The 19,292-nt window shown below is 37.7% G+C and overlaps 2 protein-coding genes, 1 long non-coding RNA gene and 1 pseudogene across 3 annotated transcripts; 3 read left to right on the top strand and 1 right to left on the bottom strand.

Moving 5' to 3' along the window:
- The first annotated feature begins 249 nt into the window (after positions 1-249).
- On the top strand, positions 250-1,998 carry LOC137736524 (uncharacterized). The gene is made up of 3 exons (XR_011068758.1): positions 250-502; positions 1,016-1,070; positions 1,572-1,998. It is a non-coding gene; the product is annotated as an uncharacterized lncRNA (long non-coding RNA).
- A 1,403-nt stretch (positions 1,999-3,401) lies between these two features.
- On the top strand, positions 3,402-5,337 carry LOC137738389 (stemmadenine O-acetyltransferase-like). The gene has a single exon (XM_068478023.1). It carries the CDS (start codon positions 3,420-3,422, stop codon positions 4,749-4,751), a length of 1,332 nt encoding a protein of 443 aa, XP_068334124.1. The 5' UTR covers positions 3,402-3,419; the 3' UTR covers positions 4,752-5,337.
- Positions 5,338-6,636: 1,299 nt separating this feature from the next.
- On the top strand, positions 6,637-19,275 carry LOC137736263 (urease-like; annotated as a pseudogene).
- Positions 14,256-16,874, bottom strand: LOC137737939 (cold and drought-regulated protein CORA-like). Its single transcript, XM_068477527.1, has 2 exons — positions 14,951-16,874; positions 14,256-14,597 (listed from the first exon to the last, which is right to left on the bottom strand). The coding sequence occupies exons 1-2, from the start codon at positions 15,606-15,608 to the stop codon at positions 14,557-14,559; spliced, it is 699 nt and encodes a 232-aa protein (XP_068333628.1). The 5' UTR covers positions 15,609-16,874; the 3' UTR covers positions 14,256-14,556.
- Positions 19,276-19,292: the final 17 nt, after the last annotated feature.

Genomic DNA, 19,292 nt, shown 5'->3' on the forward strand with positions numbered 1-19,292 from the left:
AACCAACATTTTTTATTTTTTATTTTGACAATTATCTCTAGCAGATGAGAGAGTAATCAAAATGCCATATTATAGGAAATTTGTTACAATATAACGTGCATATGGCACCGAAATTATGACAAAAAAAAAAATTTAATCAAATCACTAAAAGATATGGACGTTTGATCTAGAAAATTCAAAACTAAGGTGCCTAATCAAAAGATTCATTTTGTATAACCCTATGCTAGGTGTTCTTATTCTTCCCTTCAGAGACCACTCCAGTTCAAAATCCTCCCTTAAGACCTCACTGCTCCTTGCGCCTCCCTCACTCACAATTAGTCACCACCACTCACCACTCCACTCTCGCAACCCCACAGCCGCAGCCTCGCAGCATTTGGAGCTCCAACTGTAGTCTGCAGCACCCACTGCAGTCTGCAGCACACCTCAACGGCTCAACCCTTTAGCCCTCGAGCACTCGCTCGCTTCACCGTCGACAGCCGTCACAGCCCGCAGTTATTCCGAGGTAAATTATTTAATTTCGAATCTTAATTTCTCATCACAGCAAGCCCACCTTAATTTCTCTATTTGTATTGGAAAGCTCTGTTTGCATTTTAATGGGAATTACGATTAAAATAGAAAAATTGATGAATACCGGCACGTTTATAATTAAGAGAAATATGATGAATACAGCCACAACTCTGTTTGCATTGGGTTTTCGTTTTAAATTTTTTAAATTTATGATTATTTTCTGGGTAATTTCTTTGTAGATTTAGCCTATTAAGATTTCTGATTTATTTATGGTGTTTATTGTTCATCAATTATTTGCGAAATAGAATTCAATAACTTAGTCATAAGATTTGCCTTCATTTTTTTTATGTTAAATGCAACCCTCTTGTTTTCTATTAGTGTGTGTGTGTGTAGACATAGCACCAGATAAGGAAACACAGACTTAGTCGACACACTCTTCTCAGCACTTTTCTTGTTGCCTCTTGGAAATATTGATTTTATGAACTAACGTTTCTCACTTTGATTGGAGACTTGGAGTGTAGGAGACCAAACAAGAAGAAAAAAAATGACAAGAGATTATTCAGGTAATTTGTTATATAGTTTTTGAAATGACATCCACCATCCTTGTGGGTATTCTGTTGGGTTTTTTTATTTTAATTTTTAAAAATGTTTTTATACAGACTAGTTTGAGTTGAATAAATCAATGGGTGTTGGAAGAAGTTGTCCTTGATCAGTTCAGTTGGTCAACACAACACAACATTGCAGTTGCTTAATTCATGTTAATTGTATTAGTTTCATTGAGCTTCTCTGTATTAGTTTCATTGAGTTTCATTGTATTAGTTTCATTGGTCAACGTAGCTGCCTTGCCTTGATTATATTTATTGTTTCAGCTATTTCAAGTAAACCATGTGTTTGGAGTTGATCAACCAAAACTACTTTTGAATTATTATGCAGTACTGCTTTATATATATGTGAACAAATGCAAGAAATGATATGATATTATTTTGCCTACTAATTGATTAGTTTCAAATGCAAGAAAGAATTAGTTTCTAATGTTATATTTTTATGGTTCAAAAATGGTATAGATGTCACTGTTGATCACTCATCGTCGGGGTGTGACCAATGCGCCTCCTACATTTTCAGCACCTACTGCTTCAGTCGTGAGTGCTCCATTGATTGGGGAGACTACACCTTTTACTAAGGCTACTCCTAAGGCGTCCCAGGTGCTCGCATCATTGACGTCATCAGTGTTGGTTCAGCAGCTCAGTGCGGCCCAGGAAGCAGCCCGGGATGCTCGGGAAGCCTAGATTGCAGCCTAGTGTTCGGCCCAGGACGAGAAGATGAGCATGGTCTTACGAGCCTTACAGATGTTCGACCTCCAAATCCTAATGCCAGCACTTGATATTGCTCCACCTTTGACTTCCCAGCCACTTCGCCCAACCTATACCTAGTAGCCTGATGTATCAAACCTAGAAGACTACTCGTTTTTTCTTTTTTGTTTGGACATCTTGTATGTACATTTTCATATATTTTATAGTTAAATACCTTTTCTTGGTTTATTAATTATTGTTTAGAATTTAATTACAATATTTATTAAAAATGAAAAAAAAATATTTTTGCTAAAAAAAATAAAAAACAAGGGTTTGCACGGCACATGTTACTTCTTCGTTGTGCAAACTCTGCTGTCACTACCTTGGCGCAACGAAGGTTTTGTTGGGCTAATTTTTGCGCGACGTTTTTTGACTTTGCATGACGAAGGACATGCGTCGCGTAAACTGTTTTTTGTACTAGTGTGAGATTAGTAGAATTTATCCTCACTTCTCGTGTTTGCAACAAGACAATGTATCTAGTGGCTTCTTTTGTTGCCCGAGAAGGAGGCTTTCATAATTGGGATAATCTTGATCCAAAATGGCTATTTAATACTTTAGCTTCATATGTAAACATTTCTATTCGAATATAATAAAAAAAATTTCTTTTGGAAAAAAAAAAAAAAAAAAAAAAAAGCAAAAAGAAAAGAAGTGAAAGCACTTTATGTTGAAATATAACAACTGAAAATGAGGCATTAGAATCCTCTCAGAATCTCTTGCCCTTACTTGTTAGCAAGTGGAATTAGGGCGCACCTTAACTTCACACGAAACACGTAGGCCTTTCAGCAAGAAGTAACAGGTTGGACTAAATATATATGTAAAACTGAAACGCTTCAACATATCAGAACTATCCTTATTATCTCATTTGAAAACTTAAACCTAATCCTCAATTCAAGGAAAGAAAAGGCTAATGTTGACTTATGGTTTCAAATCTTTGTTGTATATTTCATTGTAAAGTTTACAAGAGTGAAGGCCACTCTTATAGAGAACCCAAAAGAAGGCTACAAAAATTGTAGGCTAACAACGTACTACACACTGCCAAAACAGTCCTAACAAGTGGACAAGCCAAAACTTAATTACAAGGAAAGTAGTTCCTAAAAGCAAGGAAGAAAGGTTGATAAAAGAGGTAAGGTGAATGACAAGGTATGGGAAGACATGAGAGATTGCTTTAGACCATCACTTTAACTCATGACTTAGCTAGAGTGATGATGACAACACATACTTACAACCCATCCTTGAGATCTATACAAATCGGTTTCAATAGCTAAAGTATTTTTAACGATACTTAAGAAAATGAACAAACATATCGATGTCATGTTCCGCGAGTTTCGGATTGTGATTCGTGCAATTCATTAGTCTTCAAGTTAAACAAAACAATGGATGTTGTCATGGAGATAATCAGATCCATGAGCCAATTACCTTTTTTGCTTTCTTAACTACAGTCTCTTTTCTACCAGTCCACTTTGGCATGCAGTTGCTTTTAGCTCTATATAAGTCTCGTTGAATACCACCATAGAAGCACAACTCCAGCTCCTTATACCATTATTGTTTTGTTATCAAGATATCATGAAGGTTGAAGTTGTAGTAATCTCCAAGGAGATTATCAGACCATCTTCTCCAACTCCTGGCCACCTTCGCCATTACCAATTCTCCTTTCTTGATCAAATGGCTCCCCATGTCTACAACCCTTTGCTCCTCTTCTATGAATACAATGCCAAGATGCATCCCAACATCACTGAAATATCCAACCACCTTAAGAACTCCTTATCCGAGGCCCTATCGCTATTCTACCCACTAGCCGGTCGAATCAAAGACAACCGCTTCATACATTGCAATGACGAGGGCATCCCCTACGTCGAAGCTCGAGTGCTGAATTGCACTCTCTCTGATGTTCTCAGCAACCCCAACCCTGGTGAACTTAACAAGTTCATGCCATTTGAACTTGATGATATTACCAATCCATTACCCTTTGGGGTCCAGCTCAACATATTTCAGTGTGGAGGGTTTGCTATTGGCCAATGCATTTCTCACAAGATTGCTGATGGGTTGTCCTATTTCACGTTCAGCAAAATTTGGGCATCCATCGCCCGTGGGGAACAAGCCAACATAGACCCTCCACAATTTGTGTCAGCCACACTCTTCCCACCAAAGGAGTTCAATACTGGATTCGATGGAGGAATTGGAATCACAAAAGATAGAGTGACAAAGAGGTTCGTGTTCAATGCCTCTAAAATAGAGACCCTCAAAGCAAAATATGAAAAAGATATGAAAAGCCTCCAACTAAAACACCCCACGCGTGTTGAGACCTTATCCGCTTTCATATGGAGTCGATATGTGGCGGCTACAAAGGATTGTACCGTGAATAAGTTGTACATGGTGATCCATGCAGTGAACCTACGTCCGCGGTTTAGTCCACCATTGCCTCAACATTCTTTTGGGAATCTTTTTCGTGTTGCCATGACATCACCACTGCGAATCAGTAATGGCGGGGAGGAAGAATGTGATGGGGTGGTGATTGGGGAGGTGCGAGAAGCGATAAGCAAGATTGACAATGAGTACGTGAAGCAATTACAAAGGCAGGGTGATGAGCACTTGGGTTTGATGAAGAAAACTGTTGATAGTTTCAAGAGAGGAGACATGGTTGCGGTACTTAGCTTCAGTAGCTATTGTAGGTTTCCTCTCTATGAGAATGACTTTGGTTGGGGTAAACCTGCGTGGGTGGGATCACCGGCACTGACCTATAAGAACCTAGTGCTTTTCATGGACACCAAGGAGGGTGATGGAATAGAGGCATATGTTAGCTTGGAGGAGAGAGTCATGGCCAAATTCGAATGTGATAGCGAGTTGCTCTCTTATGTTTCTCCAGCCGGTCGGGTCCTGCCGAGCTGTGGAAATTAATTTCACTATGTTTGTGTTATGTGTCACAAATAATGTTACCCTCACACAACTGTTCCCCTCTATCCTTCCACTCTTCCAACCATAATACTCTTGCTAGATGCTTGCTTTTGAATGAGAAGCCTTATTTGACCACTATATTTGTTACCTGCCTCGAGAGTGAGTCATCGTTCAATCAGAGTAAGGTGTGCAAAACCACTTTGGTGGTTTCAGTCTCTACGCCGCCTTTTTCCTACGGTTCTGATGGTGTTTTGTCTACTTGCTTTGTTAGTATCAAAATTCTTTGTTTGCTGGTCCTCGGGTGGTGGATATGGTTGCTGGTGTTGTTTGTTCTTTTTGTTGGCTGAGTGTTTTTGGAGCAATTTTATGTATTGTTTGTGGATCTTTGATGTTGTGAAATTAGTGATATTTGGTTTGTTTTTCATTTGGGGCAGCTTTGTATCTTTGCTTTTGTTTAGGGGCGTTTGTTTTTTGTTGGCACCGATAGCGAATCGGCTGACTTGACTGATGGAATGGCGACGTGTTTGGTAGTTGTGGTAGTGATGGCTTCTGTCAACAAACTGAGTCTAATTCGGTCATCATGTGCTTTGTTTGGGCTTTTATATCCTCTCAGCCTGCTTTCAACTTGTTTTTATATTTATCTCTTGTATTGTCCTCTTCTATCAATAATGTTTATGTTTGACAAAATAAAAAATTAATCTCTCCTAGTTTTTTTCCTAAAATGCTTTACACTTTTATTGTATCAGCACTCATGTCATGACAAGTCCATATTGCTCAATATGAACCGTGTCTCGCCTAATATACATATGTTTCCAACATTATATCTGTGGGAGAAGCTAATAAATCTTGAAAATTTCATATCACCCCAATAATACAATTGTTTTTTTAATAAAAATAATAATACAATTGTTTTCAAGTTTCATGACGTTGGAAAATTAGGCCTTTACTATTTTAAAAAAGTTTAGAAAACTTTACAAATTAGGCCTTCAAATCATTTTGACAAAAATATTCTTAACTATTTTAAATTATTTTGATCCATTATTTATTCAATTGAGAGTATTTGTGTCACTTTGATTCTTATTTAACAGAATTTTTTACGAAATGTCCAAAATGATTGACAGTGAAAAAAAAAAAATCAGAAACCACTTCTATAGATTTCAAATCTAGAGACCAAGACAAAGAATTATGACAATCTCTTTTAACAAAAAAAAAAACCTACTTTTTCCTTGCAACTACCAACTCAAAAGTTGAAACATAGTTTTGCATGTGTGGTGTTCACACGTCTTACGTAATTTTTGCCCTTTGTGATTAAGTTGACGTCATTATTAATACTGTGTAATAGCTGAAAATAATAATAATTATGCACTCTAATTCGAGTTTGATTTCTACCGATTCTTCCCTCACTATCTCGCTGGTGAGTCTTTGATGTTGTTCCTCCCAACATTTTTTTAAAAAGTATTAAGTAAAGCAAATTCCAGAAATCCCCACTCTCCCACGAAACTAGATCCCCTCCGAACCCAAATAAACTGAGCCTCCTAAACAAATGATTCGGACAGTTGAAATTTGGTCTAACGGCTACAAACAGGAGATCCCTCTAAAAATTATAATAATTGTAGCCGTTTGATCAAATTTCAACGGCCCAAATCCTTTGATTCTTAGGCTCGAGTCCGGAGGAGATCCGGTTCCCTCCCCCCACTAGCTTAGTTTAGTGATCAGTCAATCTCACTCTCTCCGACGGCCATTGTCTTCTTTAATCCCCCAAAATACACAAGTACGCCGTCGTTTCACCGACACTCTGTCCCCTTATATATATCACCAGTTCATCACTCATCAGGGTCTTACTTTTCTTGTTACCATAAAGCATTAAACTTTAATCTCAGAGGGAGATATGTATACGGTGAAAGAGTCCACCACTGCTTCTCTCAAGTCACCCACCGCCGTTGACCCGCGGGTCACCTGGTCGGGGAACTACATCAGGGTCCGGAAGGCCCACTTTCCCAGGTCACGGGTCAATGGGCAGGGATCAGTCAGAGCCGTGATCAGCAGCGGGGACAAGGCGGCTGTGACGGCTGCAACGCCATTGCAGAGTGAAGGCATTGATAAGTTGTCTGCTTCTGAAGGTGGAGAGATCCAAGTGAAGGTGTTGCAGGAAGCGATCCAGCTTTACCTCAGTATTAATTTTGCAGTGAAGGTGTTGCAGGAAGCGGTCCAGCTTTCATCACTGTAATTTCTCGGGAGGCATATGCAAACATGTATGGCCCAACTACCGGTGATTCATTGGATACGGTTATAACTAATGCTGTGATCATTGATTATAGCGGGATATATAAGGTAGATATTGGTATCAAAGATGGTAACATTTTTGCCCTTGGTTAGTCAGGCAATCCAGATGTTATGAATGGTGTAAATATCATCTCACATTACAGCATGTCGTTCTGGTAGAAAATTTCTAGGAAGTTGATAAACACTAAAAAAAATAGGGCACTGTGCACAAAAAATTAATTGTGCCCTTTGATGCTTAAGGGCACCAACAGATGTGCCCATAGACCAATAGCAACAGTGCAGCAACTAAAATATCATATGTGCCCTCTATGGGCATTGCCTTTGAGCATAGGACACAATATGGTTTTTGGTGCTCAAAGAGATAAAGCACAAATATGGGTCTTTTTGTGCCTATGTTCTGACAATCTGTCAGACATCTAACCACCACCTAACATGCACCGTTTCAAAAATTGTGCCCAATATAATCTTTTAAAAATTAAAAAAAAAATTAAAACGAAAAAATTTGAAAAATCTAAACAGGCTATAAATTGAAATTTAAGCAAAACAAAAAATATAAAAAATTTCATAAAATCAAAACAGCAAACAAAATGAAAACAAATGTCTTGAGCTGTAACGAACAAACCAAACATGAGTAGAAGTGGGATATCAATAATGAAAGTATACAAGTATTCGTCATCAAAAAAATAAAATAAAAACATGTGTAGAAGTGTTCTAGACAAAGTTAGCAGAATTAATGAGATTTTTCATAAGGCAATCCATGCAATTCTACATATAGCCGGTTGGAACTGATTTCACCTCTTTTTCCAACTTGGTGGATAGTTCAATCATCTTTCTGAAATCCAAATGAATGTGAAAATGAAAAAAAAAAAAAATGAAAGGACCTATTTCCAGTCATGTTCAAGGACCAAAACTTTCAATCGGCATTAAGAACTCAATAGCAGTGATGCATTGCTACTTTGTTATACCAAATTACAGCGAACAAAATATGCAACTAAACTGAGCAGCTAAACCATCATTACTAGCAAACGATACGTACAAAAAAAAATAAAAGTTTGGACAATCATTGTTATGATATCAATTTCTAAGAAAGATAGAAACTGCTAAGAACGTTATAGGTTCTACAACGCACAAGCTAATAAGTAGGTATTTTGAAATCTAATTTTCAGCTTTAGTGAAGTCTTTCATGTTTCCATACGGAAAGATAAGATTCATGGAGCTATTTAGTTTCTTATGACTGCAGGTTTTCTAACTGTTCAGTCTCTCCTAAGAGCAACCTAAACACTTAACTACAGCTAAAAACTTGCAACAAAGCCCTCAAGTGGGTACTTGTAGGCTGTACCAATGTAATATATAGTCCATCCCTCTAAAATCCTTCCCCACTATTAGTTGTGTATAAACAGTTAAGAAGCTACAACATAACAATAGCATATATTCATTTCTAACAATAAAATCATCCAGTAAGAAACATACTCCTTTTAGACATTGTAGTGTTTTAAGGAGAGTGAAAACTCAAATCCGATCTTCACACTTCTGCATGCACTTTTATTAACAACATTACATGATCATCAACAAGTTAAATGAAGATAACAAATTAAATTTATGTTCATTTGCTAATAATGAAACAAGTAACAAACATACTTCATAAGTGACGTTTATTTGCCCTAACTGTCAAAACCACAGCTCTCCTGCAAGGCATCAAAGAACAAACCTCTTTTCCTTGAAAGCGAAAACAGTTAGGATTAAAAAGGAAAAATTGACGGGCATGGTAACAGTACAAGAAATCAATCCAATGCAATGGGACAAATCCGAAAAAATTCACACTAAATGCCACATAATTTTAGTTATTGAAATTTTAAGAAAGACTTAAAATTCATCAGAATGAAAATCTGCTTATCAATGACAGTGCACAACATTGTAACATTAGATTCAGAAAATGGTTTTGATTGGTTTTGATAGGAAGCATTGTAAGTTAATCCCAAACATTTAATTCATGCTTCCAAAATTAACAAATTCTACAACTGCAAGAGAAACGTTACTTAAATATCTTAAATGCCAAAACCAAAAAACTGCCCTTATCTACTAGAAGATAAGATCGTACCATCTTCTCTGTATTCTCCACCACAGTCGCATTCCCGTATCTGCATTACCAAACACATAAAAACAAGGCAATCAACTCTCCATCCAAGAAAACAATTCAACATTGTTATGACATTATCTTTCTGTCTGCTCCACAAACGAACTAATCTAGATGATATATGCAACAATTGGACCTCTCATTGCCAAAGTTATGAGTAGTATAAAAAATTAAAACCATCGAACTAATTCATTAAATTTGTTCAACAAACAGAACACACAAATATAGAACTACAAAAATTGATAGAGCAAGAGAGATAGGGAGGTACATGAAAATTCTGTACAACAAGAGCGAGTCTCCAAGTGAGTAAACTGTGACATGCATACAGAAAATGGAATTAAAAAAAATTCAAAATCTAGAATCGATCCCAAAACTAAAAAATTTTATTTTGAAAAAGCACTTACAATGCAGGACAGCCCACGAGGATATGATCATTTTTACCTCTTGAATCAAGGCCCAATTCTGGCAGACTTGGCTGGAAATTGGCCGAAAAACCCACGGTCCCTGTTCCTAAGATATGAAATTGAGGAAATTCGGCTACGAGTTTGTAAAAACTAACTTAGGGTTGGAAAGAGGACGAGAGGACGATCCTGGAGGTATAATTTGACGGTCGCTACTGACTGGTGAACGACGGCGCTATTGCGTGAAAAAGAAGAGGGAGGGAGAGGATACGGGAGGGAGAGGATGGCTGAGGAAGACAAGGAGAATTTGAGAGAGAGAGAGAGAGAGAGAGAGAGGAGAGGTTATGTAAATGAATGGGGCGTGAAGTCAAAGGACACGAAAAACTTACTTTGAATTCAAATGTATTAAAATAAAGGGTACACAAACGTCTATTGTGTTTTTTTAAATTAATAAAAAAAAAAAAATTTCTGACATTACAGGACACATGCAACTTGGACACATAGTTTTGTGCTCAAATTGCAGTGGGGCACCAATACACGTTTTTATTTTTCTTTTTCGACACAAACATATGTGCCCTTTTGTTTAGAGGCCACATTGAGATAATATTGTGTTCAACGGAATTCAAAAAGCACAAATATGTTTTTGTGCTCAATGAAAGAGAAAAGGGCACAAATTCATTGTGCTCTTAGCCCATTTTTCTTGTAGTGAAAATATGCTTATGCCTTCTTCTTTATCACATAGGTTAACACAGAGGTCATTGCGGGGGAAATAATGATTGTGACTGCAGGAGCAATAGACTGTCACGTGCACTTCATATGCCCTCAATTAGCATATGAAGCAATATCGAGTGGTGAGCTATATTATGAGAATACTTATGCCGGAAAGTGCTTGTGATGCATATAGTGACACATTTTGATGAGCAGTGTAGTGCATGTATCTTGTGTGAAACATTATTGATTATATAACTTAAGAGATGCTTAGTTATCTTGTTTAGTTGCCCCAAAGACATGGATTATGTATTAGATGCAGAACATGGTACCAGCAAGTTGCATATTAAACCAGTCGTTTTAAAAAAAATTCACACCATAATTTTTATTATAAAGATTTTCCTCAATTAACTCAAGGTTTGGTGCATTTGCATAACGTTTCATCTAAATGCATATTTTATTTACTGGTTGATTCAGTTTGCATTTGTGTTTTACCCTTGTACCGCGGAGGTTTCCTTTAAAAAAAAAATATTTCATTTGTTTCATCTTCTTTCCTGCTCATATGTAATCATGAATGAACGTTGTGTTTTCTAATTTTTTTGCGGACAATGAACAAGCATTAAGGGGTCCATTTTCTGAAACTTCTACACAATGTGCAGGGATCACAACCTTAGTGGGAGGTGGAACAGGACCTGCCATTGGGACTCGTGCAACAACTTGTACACCATCCCCTTTACAAATGAAGTTAATGCTGCAAGCAAACTGACGACCTACCTCTATACGGGGAAGGTGTGCATAAACTGTTGTGTGTACTTAAAAATCTCTTCTTTCTTCCCTACCCTTTGCCCACGTTCAACGATAAACCTGTTACTTCCATTTTACAAAATGTAAAGTGATAGCTAAAGCTGTTTCATTTTATATATTTCTTCCTTTTTTTTAATATCCTTGGCTTACTTTCATAGCAGATCAAAGAAAGCATCGCCATTGAAACTTGGAGAGCAAGGAAAAACTTACAGGGAGAAATAAGAGAGAGAAATAGAGAAAGGAAGCAGTTATTTCATTCAGTATGGAAAAACGTCCTTACAAACTCATTCACTCCACTATTTATACATACTGGTTAGCTTAATGACTAAGATAATCATCTAACTAACTCCTCTTCTAGGATTGTGACACATGGCACTCCAAGATCAACTTACACAACAAAGTATGACTTAACACCCCCCCCCCCCCCCCCCCCCCAATCGCAACTGGGTATTCCCAGTTTGAGATTGGCACAATGTTGAACAAATAAGGGACCATGAAGACCCTCTGTCAAAATATCAGCAACCTGATCATTAGTGGAGATATAATCAACTTGTAAATCTCCTTTTTGCACCCTTTCACGAACAAAATGAAAGTCCGTATCCAAATGTTTAATCCTATACGAAAAACTGGATTCGAACACAAAGCCAAAGCTGAAATATTGTCGCAATGCAAGACTGGAGATGAGGGCAGAAAGACTTGTAAATCTTTCAAAATTAATCTAATCTATGCAACATCTGCAGCAGCATTGGCTAAAGCTTTATACTCTGCCTCTGTTGAACTTCTCGAGACACATCCTTGCTTCTTTAACTGCCATGATACTGGATTATGTCCTAAAAACACCACATATCCAGTAGTTAACCTCTTTGTGTTGATATCAGATGCCCAGTCGGCATCACTGAACACCAAAGGATGTGCATATGAGTATGTAAGACCATATGCCATAGTACCTTGAAGATATCGAATGTTCCGCTTTACCAATTGAAAGTGAACATCAATAGGATTGGACATGAACTGAGAAGCATAATTAACAGCATAAGCTATGTTAGGCCGAGTGAATGTAAGGTATTGTAATGCTCCTACCAAACTTTGAAATTCAGTAGGATCAGAAAGTGGTATGCCCTCATCTTTAAGTACTTGAGTAGGTGGCTTGCATGGAGTTGGAGAAGATTTACAAGATACCATACCAGCCTTTTTGATGAGCTCTTTAGTATAATTTTATTGTGACACAAACAAATCACCATTATCTTGATAAGTGATTTGTAAACCCAAGAAGAAGGTGAGTTGACCCATGTCTTTCATATCAAATACCATGCTCAATTCATCAATAACTTGTTGAACCAGAACTGCATCAGAACCTGTGATGATTATATCATCAACATACAAGAGAAGAATAACTAGTGCACTTTCTTGAGTCTTAACGAACAAACTGGGATCAGAATCTAAAACATTAAACCCCAATGTAGGCAAATAAGTTGTAAACTTGGAATTCCAGGCCCGAGGTGTTTCAAACCATATAGTGACTTTCTGAACTTACACACATAATCAAGATATTGAGGATCCTTGAACCTTTATGGCTATTTCATAAACACTTTTTCCTACAAATCACCATGAAGAAATGCATTCTTGACATCTAACTACCTCAAAGACCATTTGTTAGAAGCAGCAAAAGCCAAAACAATTCGTACAGTACTGTGCCTAACAACCGGACTGAAAGTTTCATCATAGTCTAAGCCATGTTCTTGACTAAAACCCTGAGCCACAAGTCGAGCCTTGTATCTCGACACTGCACCATTTTGATCCCTCTTGACCTTATAAATCCATTTGCTACCAATAATGTTCTTATTAGAAGGCAAAGGAACAAGATCCCAAGTCCCTTGTTTTTTAAGTGCAGAAAATTCTTCTGACATGGCATCTCTCCAATGAGAATATACAACAACATGTTTATAAGATACAAGTTCAATAGGCTCACATATATTTAAGACAGCAGTGAAACCAAGAAATATAGTATCACCAAGAGAAAGAGATGAACTAGAAGACTTAGGACTAGTTGTTGCTGCATATGCACTGTAATCTCTTCTGTTAATAGCCCCAGATTTAAGTCAAGTAGTCATAAGATGAATATTTGAAGAATCAGAATTTTCAGCATGTATAGAATCAGAAGACAACGCGTTAGTATTTGTGAGATTGAGAGATACCTCCAATGGTGCAAGTTGGTGGACAGGCAACAAAGATGGAGTTGGAGGAGAGGAGTGTGGAGTAGTATTGAGAGGGAAAGTCTGTATATGAGAAGATGAGCTTACATCCTGACAGTTATCAGATGACATTGGACTAGTATGCACTGATGATGTAGTCTGAAGCAGTGAATCCACCACATTAGGCACTAAGACTGCAGGATGATTATGTTGATCAACTGTATCACCTGAATATTGTGGCAACATAACTGGAATAACCACTGGATGTGTTAACTGAAAGTGAGAATTATGAACAACGTGTTGCACTATAGAACCTTGTTGAAATGGAAACACTTGTTCATCATGAACCACATGTCTTGAGATAAACACCTTTATCTTCCTTCTATGATAACAGACAACCCCTTTGTATCCTAAAACATAGCCCAAGAAAACACATTGATATGTCCTAGGATCCAACTTATGCTGAGTATAAGGTTGAAGATAGGGATAGATAGCAGTTCCAAAAATTTTAAGTGAAGTGACTAATGGATAAGTCTTAAACAACTTGAAATAAGGAGATTGCATACCCAATGATTTGCATGGCATTCTATTAATAAAAGATAGCATGAGAACAAGCATGCATCCAAAAATTATGAGGTAAAGAAGCAGCAGTGAGTAATGTAATAGCAGTCTCTATAATATGGCGATGTTTGCGCTCAGCAGTTCCATTTTCCTGAGGTGTATAGGGACAGGAAACAAGATGAACAACTCTTTTGGAATTCAAAAATTTCTTAAAAGCAAGACTCATATACTCTCCACCACCATCGGACTGAAAATATTGAAGGGATGCATGAAACTAGTTCTGAACAAAAGCATAGAAAGTCTCAAAAACAGATAAAACTTGAGATTTATATACCAGAGGAAACAACCATGTAAATTTGGTATAGTCATCAATGAAACTAACATAGTATTTACATCCTTCAAGTGAAACAACAGGAGATGGTCCCAATACATCACTACTTATCCTTTGAAATGGTCTTACAAACAAATGTGAACTGGAAGAGAACACTTGCCTAGACATTTTCCCACTAAGACAGAAACTGCATACATGTTTATTCACATCTGGTTTATACACAATCTGAGAATTAGCAAGCATATTATGCAATACATCATTACTAGAATGTCCTAGTCTATGATGCCAAAGAGAAGCCTTCATCACTTGACCAAGAAATGCCTTTGGAGTTGTAATTGCCAGTTACTTGTTGTTCTTGAAAGACAGACTCTTGGGAATGTAATACAGACCTCCACTACTCTTTCCTCTCATTAATATTGTCTTTGTTGCCTTGTCCTGCACCCAAAAACCATACTTATCAAGAATCACATAGCAGTTATTATCCTTGCACAATGTATACACAGATAATAAACTAGCTGCTAAGGAAGGAACATGTAAGATAGTGGCAAGATATAATGTTTTAGATTGAGTATGTAAAGAATTGGAACCGGTATTCTTCACTGGAAGACACTCTCCATTGCCAACCGTGATCTTTTGATCACCTTCAAATGGTGCAATCATATCTAGATCATTAAGATCTCCAGTCATATGATGAGTGGCGCCGGTGTCCATGATCCATGCTTGATTAGGATTGAAATTGGAATGAGACTAAGCAGTCATAGCAGTCAAGGTTGAGGGTGGATTAGTACCTTGATATGCATAGTTACTACGATGGAAGCAATTGAGAGCAGTGTGCCCTCGCTTTCCACAAATTTGGCACTCAGATATAGTACCATGTATCATAGGTGGCTGTTTATTTCGATAGTAACAATTCGGAACTATATGACCGTATTTGTTGCAAATCTGGCATTCATGAATAATTGCAGATTTCTGACTAGTATTACCATTCCAATTTGTCCAACTCGAACCTCCTTTATTCTGAAAACTCCCACCAGAATTACCATAGCCACTTCCTCTGTTGTTATAGCCAAAATTAAAACCGTTTCTGCCATTGAATCGTGGTCGTGAATTATATCGCTGACCATTACCATTGTTTCGATTGGAATGAAATTGTGGTGGTATATTAGCTTGATTAAAGCCCCCACCAGAAGGACCACTACCATTGTGCCTCTGATTTTGACTAACAAAGCCAAAACCTCCATCATGAAACCCCTGTCCTCGTTGAGCACTAGCATTGGAAGATTCTTCTGGATAAAATTGATGACCATTATTCCTTTGTCCATGATGAAAAGTAGCATTTAAAGACTTTCCTAGATAATACTGATCACCTCCATATCCACCATTAAACCCCTGTCCTCGTTGAGCGGCAGCATTGGAAGATTCTCCATGTGAATACATGCTAATCATAGGGAATTGAAGACAACCCTAAACTTCTTCTGCAGTTTTCTCAGCACTCAAAAGCTGTGCACGGAACTCTTTAAGTGTATTGGAAGACTATCGGGCCACAATCACAGTTTTGATCCTATTGTACTCAAATGGCAACCCAGCTAAAGCGGCTACAATGAGGTCATTGTCCGAAACAATTTCCCCTACGACAAGTAATTGATCTTTTAAACCTTTATGACATAGCAAGTATTTCTCAATAGTGTCAGCACCCTTCTTAATAGTGTGAAGTTCAGTCTTGAGATGATTGATTCTTGCTCAAGATACGGTTGCATATCTATCAGTAAGACTGGTCCAAGCTTCATGAGCGGTTTTGCAACCAACCACATACTCAATGGCTTCATCACCCAGAATAGCAATCAACAAACTTCACAAGGCTTTATCTGCTTTAACCCACTCGCGATAAGCAGTTGTAATCTCCTTGGTTACCCTATCTTACAGAGAAATCACATACTTTGGTGGCCAAACATTAGTGCCATCAAAGAAATCAAACAAATCATATCCTTCCAAGACAGATCGAAACTGAAAGGACCACTTTGCAAAATTATCATCTTGTAATCAGATCGTTAGCATTCCCAATAAACCTTCAATTTTGAGAGAAGAAGACGCCATTTGTGAATACAGAAAGAATCAATCTACACGCTTCGTGCGTTGGATATCAAAGCAGATTAGAGCTTCGTGCTATAAAGAATCCCCAAATTTTTCAGAAAGAAATTGATCTTCGTATACAGATAAACCAAGCTTTGTGCCCTAAACTTTCCAAATCTGTAAATTTCTGTGCAAATAAAAGCTTCGTGCTCAACAATTATTCACTAAATTTCACGAACAAAAACAATTCAAGAGCAACATTCAATTCAGTGCCCTAATTACACAGACACCGACTTAAATCCAAGAACAAATTAGCTTCATGCTCAAAATTCATCTTGATATATCACATAATTTGCTTCAAACACATTTAATTCTGGCTTCGTGTCGTAATTAGCAACAACATCAACTCGAATTGAAAAGAAAAATTTTCAAAATCTTCCGAAGAACACACCTAATTTTCGATCAACTTTCGGAGCCTCGTAACCCCAAATCTTCCACTGCTAGCATTACCAAACGCGAAAAATTCAGGAACTTGATGAACCTTGGCTCTTGATACCATCATAACAGATCAAAGAAAGCATCGCCATTGAAACTTGGAGAGCAAGGAAAAACTTACAGAGAGAAATAGAGAAAGGAAGCAGTTATTTCATTCAGTATGCAAAACGTCCTTACAAACTCAATCACTCCACTATTTATACATACTAGTTAGCTTAATGACTAAGCTAATCGTCTAACTAACTCCTCTTCTAGGATTGTGACACATGGCACTCCAAGATCAACTTACACAACAAAGTATGACTTAATATACTTCAGGGGAACACTGCCAAACCCGAAGGGATGCATGGTATATTAAGGGCTGGGGCGATGGGACTGAAGCTGCATGAGGAGTGGGGAAGCACTCCTGCTGCAGTCGACAATTGTTTGGCTGTTGGAGATCAATATGACATCCAGGTGCTATATATATTATGATCTTTATTTCATGTTAGGTCTTATAGGCTGTTTCCGGTGGTAGTATCTTACGAGTTTAACATCTTCAAATACCAATTCTGATCATGATAGGTTAACATCCATACAGACACCTTGAATGAGTCTGGATCTGTAGAGCATACAATTGCTGCATGAGTCTGGATCTGTATAAATCACATTCTTGGTCTATTTGATAAGTTGGCAATTTTTCTTCAGTCTTCTACAAGTTAATGATCACTGTACTTTGTACAGAGAAGAGGCTAAAAAAATTTCGGCAGCTAAGGCATCACACTGACTACAGTTTGAGATCGTGGCCGTTTGGTCACATCTTGAGTCCTTGACATTTATCTAACCATTCCTGCATACTTTAATATTTTGCATTTTCGTACCTATATTTTTGGCTGCGAGTCTTGATGACTTGTCAGTATGATTGTATTGCTAAGTATACATATTTCCAATGATTATGAGTATCTTTGACGTTACAGAAGATGTAGCTTTTGCTGAATCAAGAATAAGGGCTGAAACAATTGCCGCAGAAGACCTTTTGCACGATATGGGGGCAATTGGCATTGTATCTTCTGATTCACAGGTTATGGGTCGCATCGGAGAGGTTCTTATTACCCTCACCTTATGCATTCTGGTTCCTCCTGACCATAGAATTTTTTTATAAACTGAGATACATGCCCGCATAGGTCTGTTTCTATCGACTTCATTGAAAATGTAACAAAACAGTAACAAAAAAAGAAAACAGAAAGTCCTTATTTGAATTGAATTATAGACATTATCCTTGTCGCCTTTTACCAAACCGTGGATTTTCATGCCTTCACTTGAAAGTCCCTGTTTCTGGCGTTAGTAATAGTCTTTGTCTATTTATTTTACACAAAGGCATGTATAAGGCTTATTGTCTAAAAACTTTTCGTGTCAGGTGATAATCAGAACTTGGCAAACAGCTGACAAGATGAAGTCACAGAGAGGGTCGATAGAACCTAGTGGATCCGACAATGACAACTTCCGGATCAAACGATACATCGCAAAGTACACTATAAATCAAAGCAATAGTTAATGGATTTTCTCAGTATGTTGGTTCTATTGAGGTATGCCACTCTTAAATTCTTAATAGACAACCAAAATAATTCGTTTCAAGCTTTTTTTTTAACCTCTCATTTGAAGAAGAGCATTTGGAAACAAATGAATAAAAGTTAAGCTTAATGCTTTGAGCTTCAACCTTTTTGAGTATTTAACTCTCCTGGATGAAACTTACCTTTTTGGAATTACTTGCATTTCGTGGGTTACATATACACTGTTATTGCCATTCAAATAGCGGAATTCTCATTCTTCTCATGGGCTTTGCATGTTATGCAGGTGGGGAAGCTGGCTGATCTTGTTCTATGGAAGCCGTCGTTCTTTGGCGCAAAACCAGAAATGGTGATCAAAGGTGGTGCAATTGCATGGGCTAATATGGGTGATCCAAATGCAAGCATCCCCACACCTGAACCGGTAAAGTTTATAGCTCACGACAGTTCTTATGCATGAATGCTTTTTCTAGTCATGACAATTCTTTTACATGACTGATGAGTTACATTGAGGAGGGTCCGAAAGAATCTGGAGTTATAGTAGTCGATATTCTTTCTGGGAAACGTAATAAGTTTAGCGATTTTTGTTCTGATTACTGTAGATAGCCTAATGTCCTAGAAGGTTATTTCAAGGTCTATGTTTGGTGCATTTGGCAAGGCTAGTAGTGCGCATTCCATTGCTTTTGTCAACCCGGCATGTATCTCCCTCTCTCTCTCTCTCTCTCTCTCTCTCTCTCTCACACACACACACGCGCGCGCGCACATATGAGATACATGAGCAAGACTGATTCTCTTTTTCACTGTGCAAACAGGCAGCTGTAGATAATCGGGTTAAAGACTTGTATCGCCTTGACAAGAAAGTGGACGCCGTGTGCAACGTTAGGAAACTCAGCAAACTCGACATGAAGCTCAATGACGCCCTACCAAATAGAGAGATTGGAACTGCTTCATGTTTTAGGCTCCTTAATAGTTCCAATGAACCACCTCTCCCACATGTATTTTAATTCAAGTCTAACAAACT

The sequence above is a fragment of the Pyrus communis genome, chromosome 6, assembly GCF_963583255.1.
Source record: "Pyrus communis chromosome 6, drPyrComm1.1, whole genome shotgun sequence".
In the NCBI taxonomy this organism is placed as follows: Eukaryota; Viridiplantae; Streptophyta; class Magnoliopsida; order Rosales; family Rosaceae; genus Pyrus; species Pyrus communis.

Excerpts from the sequence above, each read along its gene's own strand:
- LOC137738389 (XM_068478023.1), top strand. The coding sequence starts at position 3,420 with ATGAAGGTTGAAGTTGTAGTAATCTCCAAGGAGATTATCAGACCATCT.
- LOC137737939 (XM_068477527.1), bottom strand. The coding sequence starts at position 15,608 with ATGATTAGCATGTATTCACATGGAGAATCTTCCAATGCTGCCGCTCAA. Across the intron at positions 14,598-14,950 it reads TAGTAACTATGCATATCAAG|GACAAGGCAACAAAGACAAT; the intron begins GTACTAATCCAC and ends TTTTGGGTGCAG.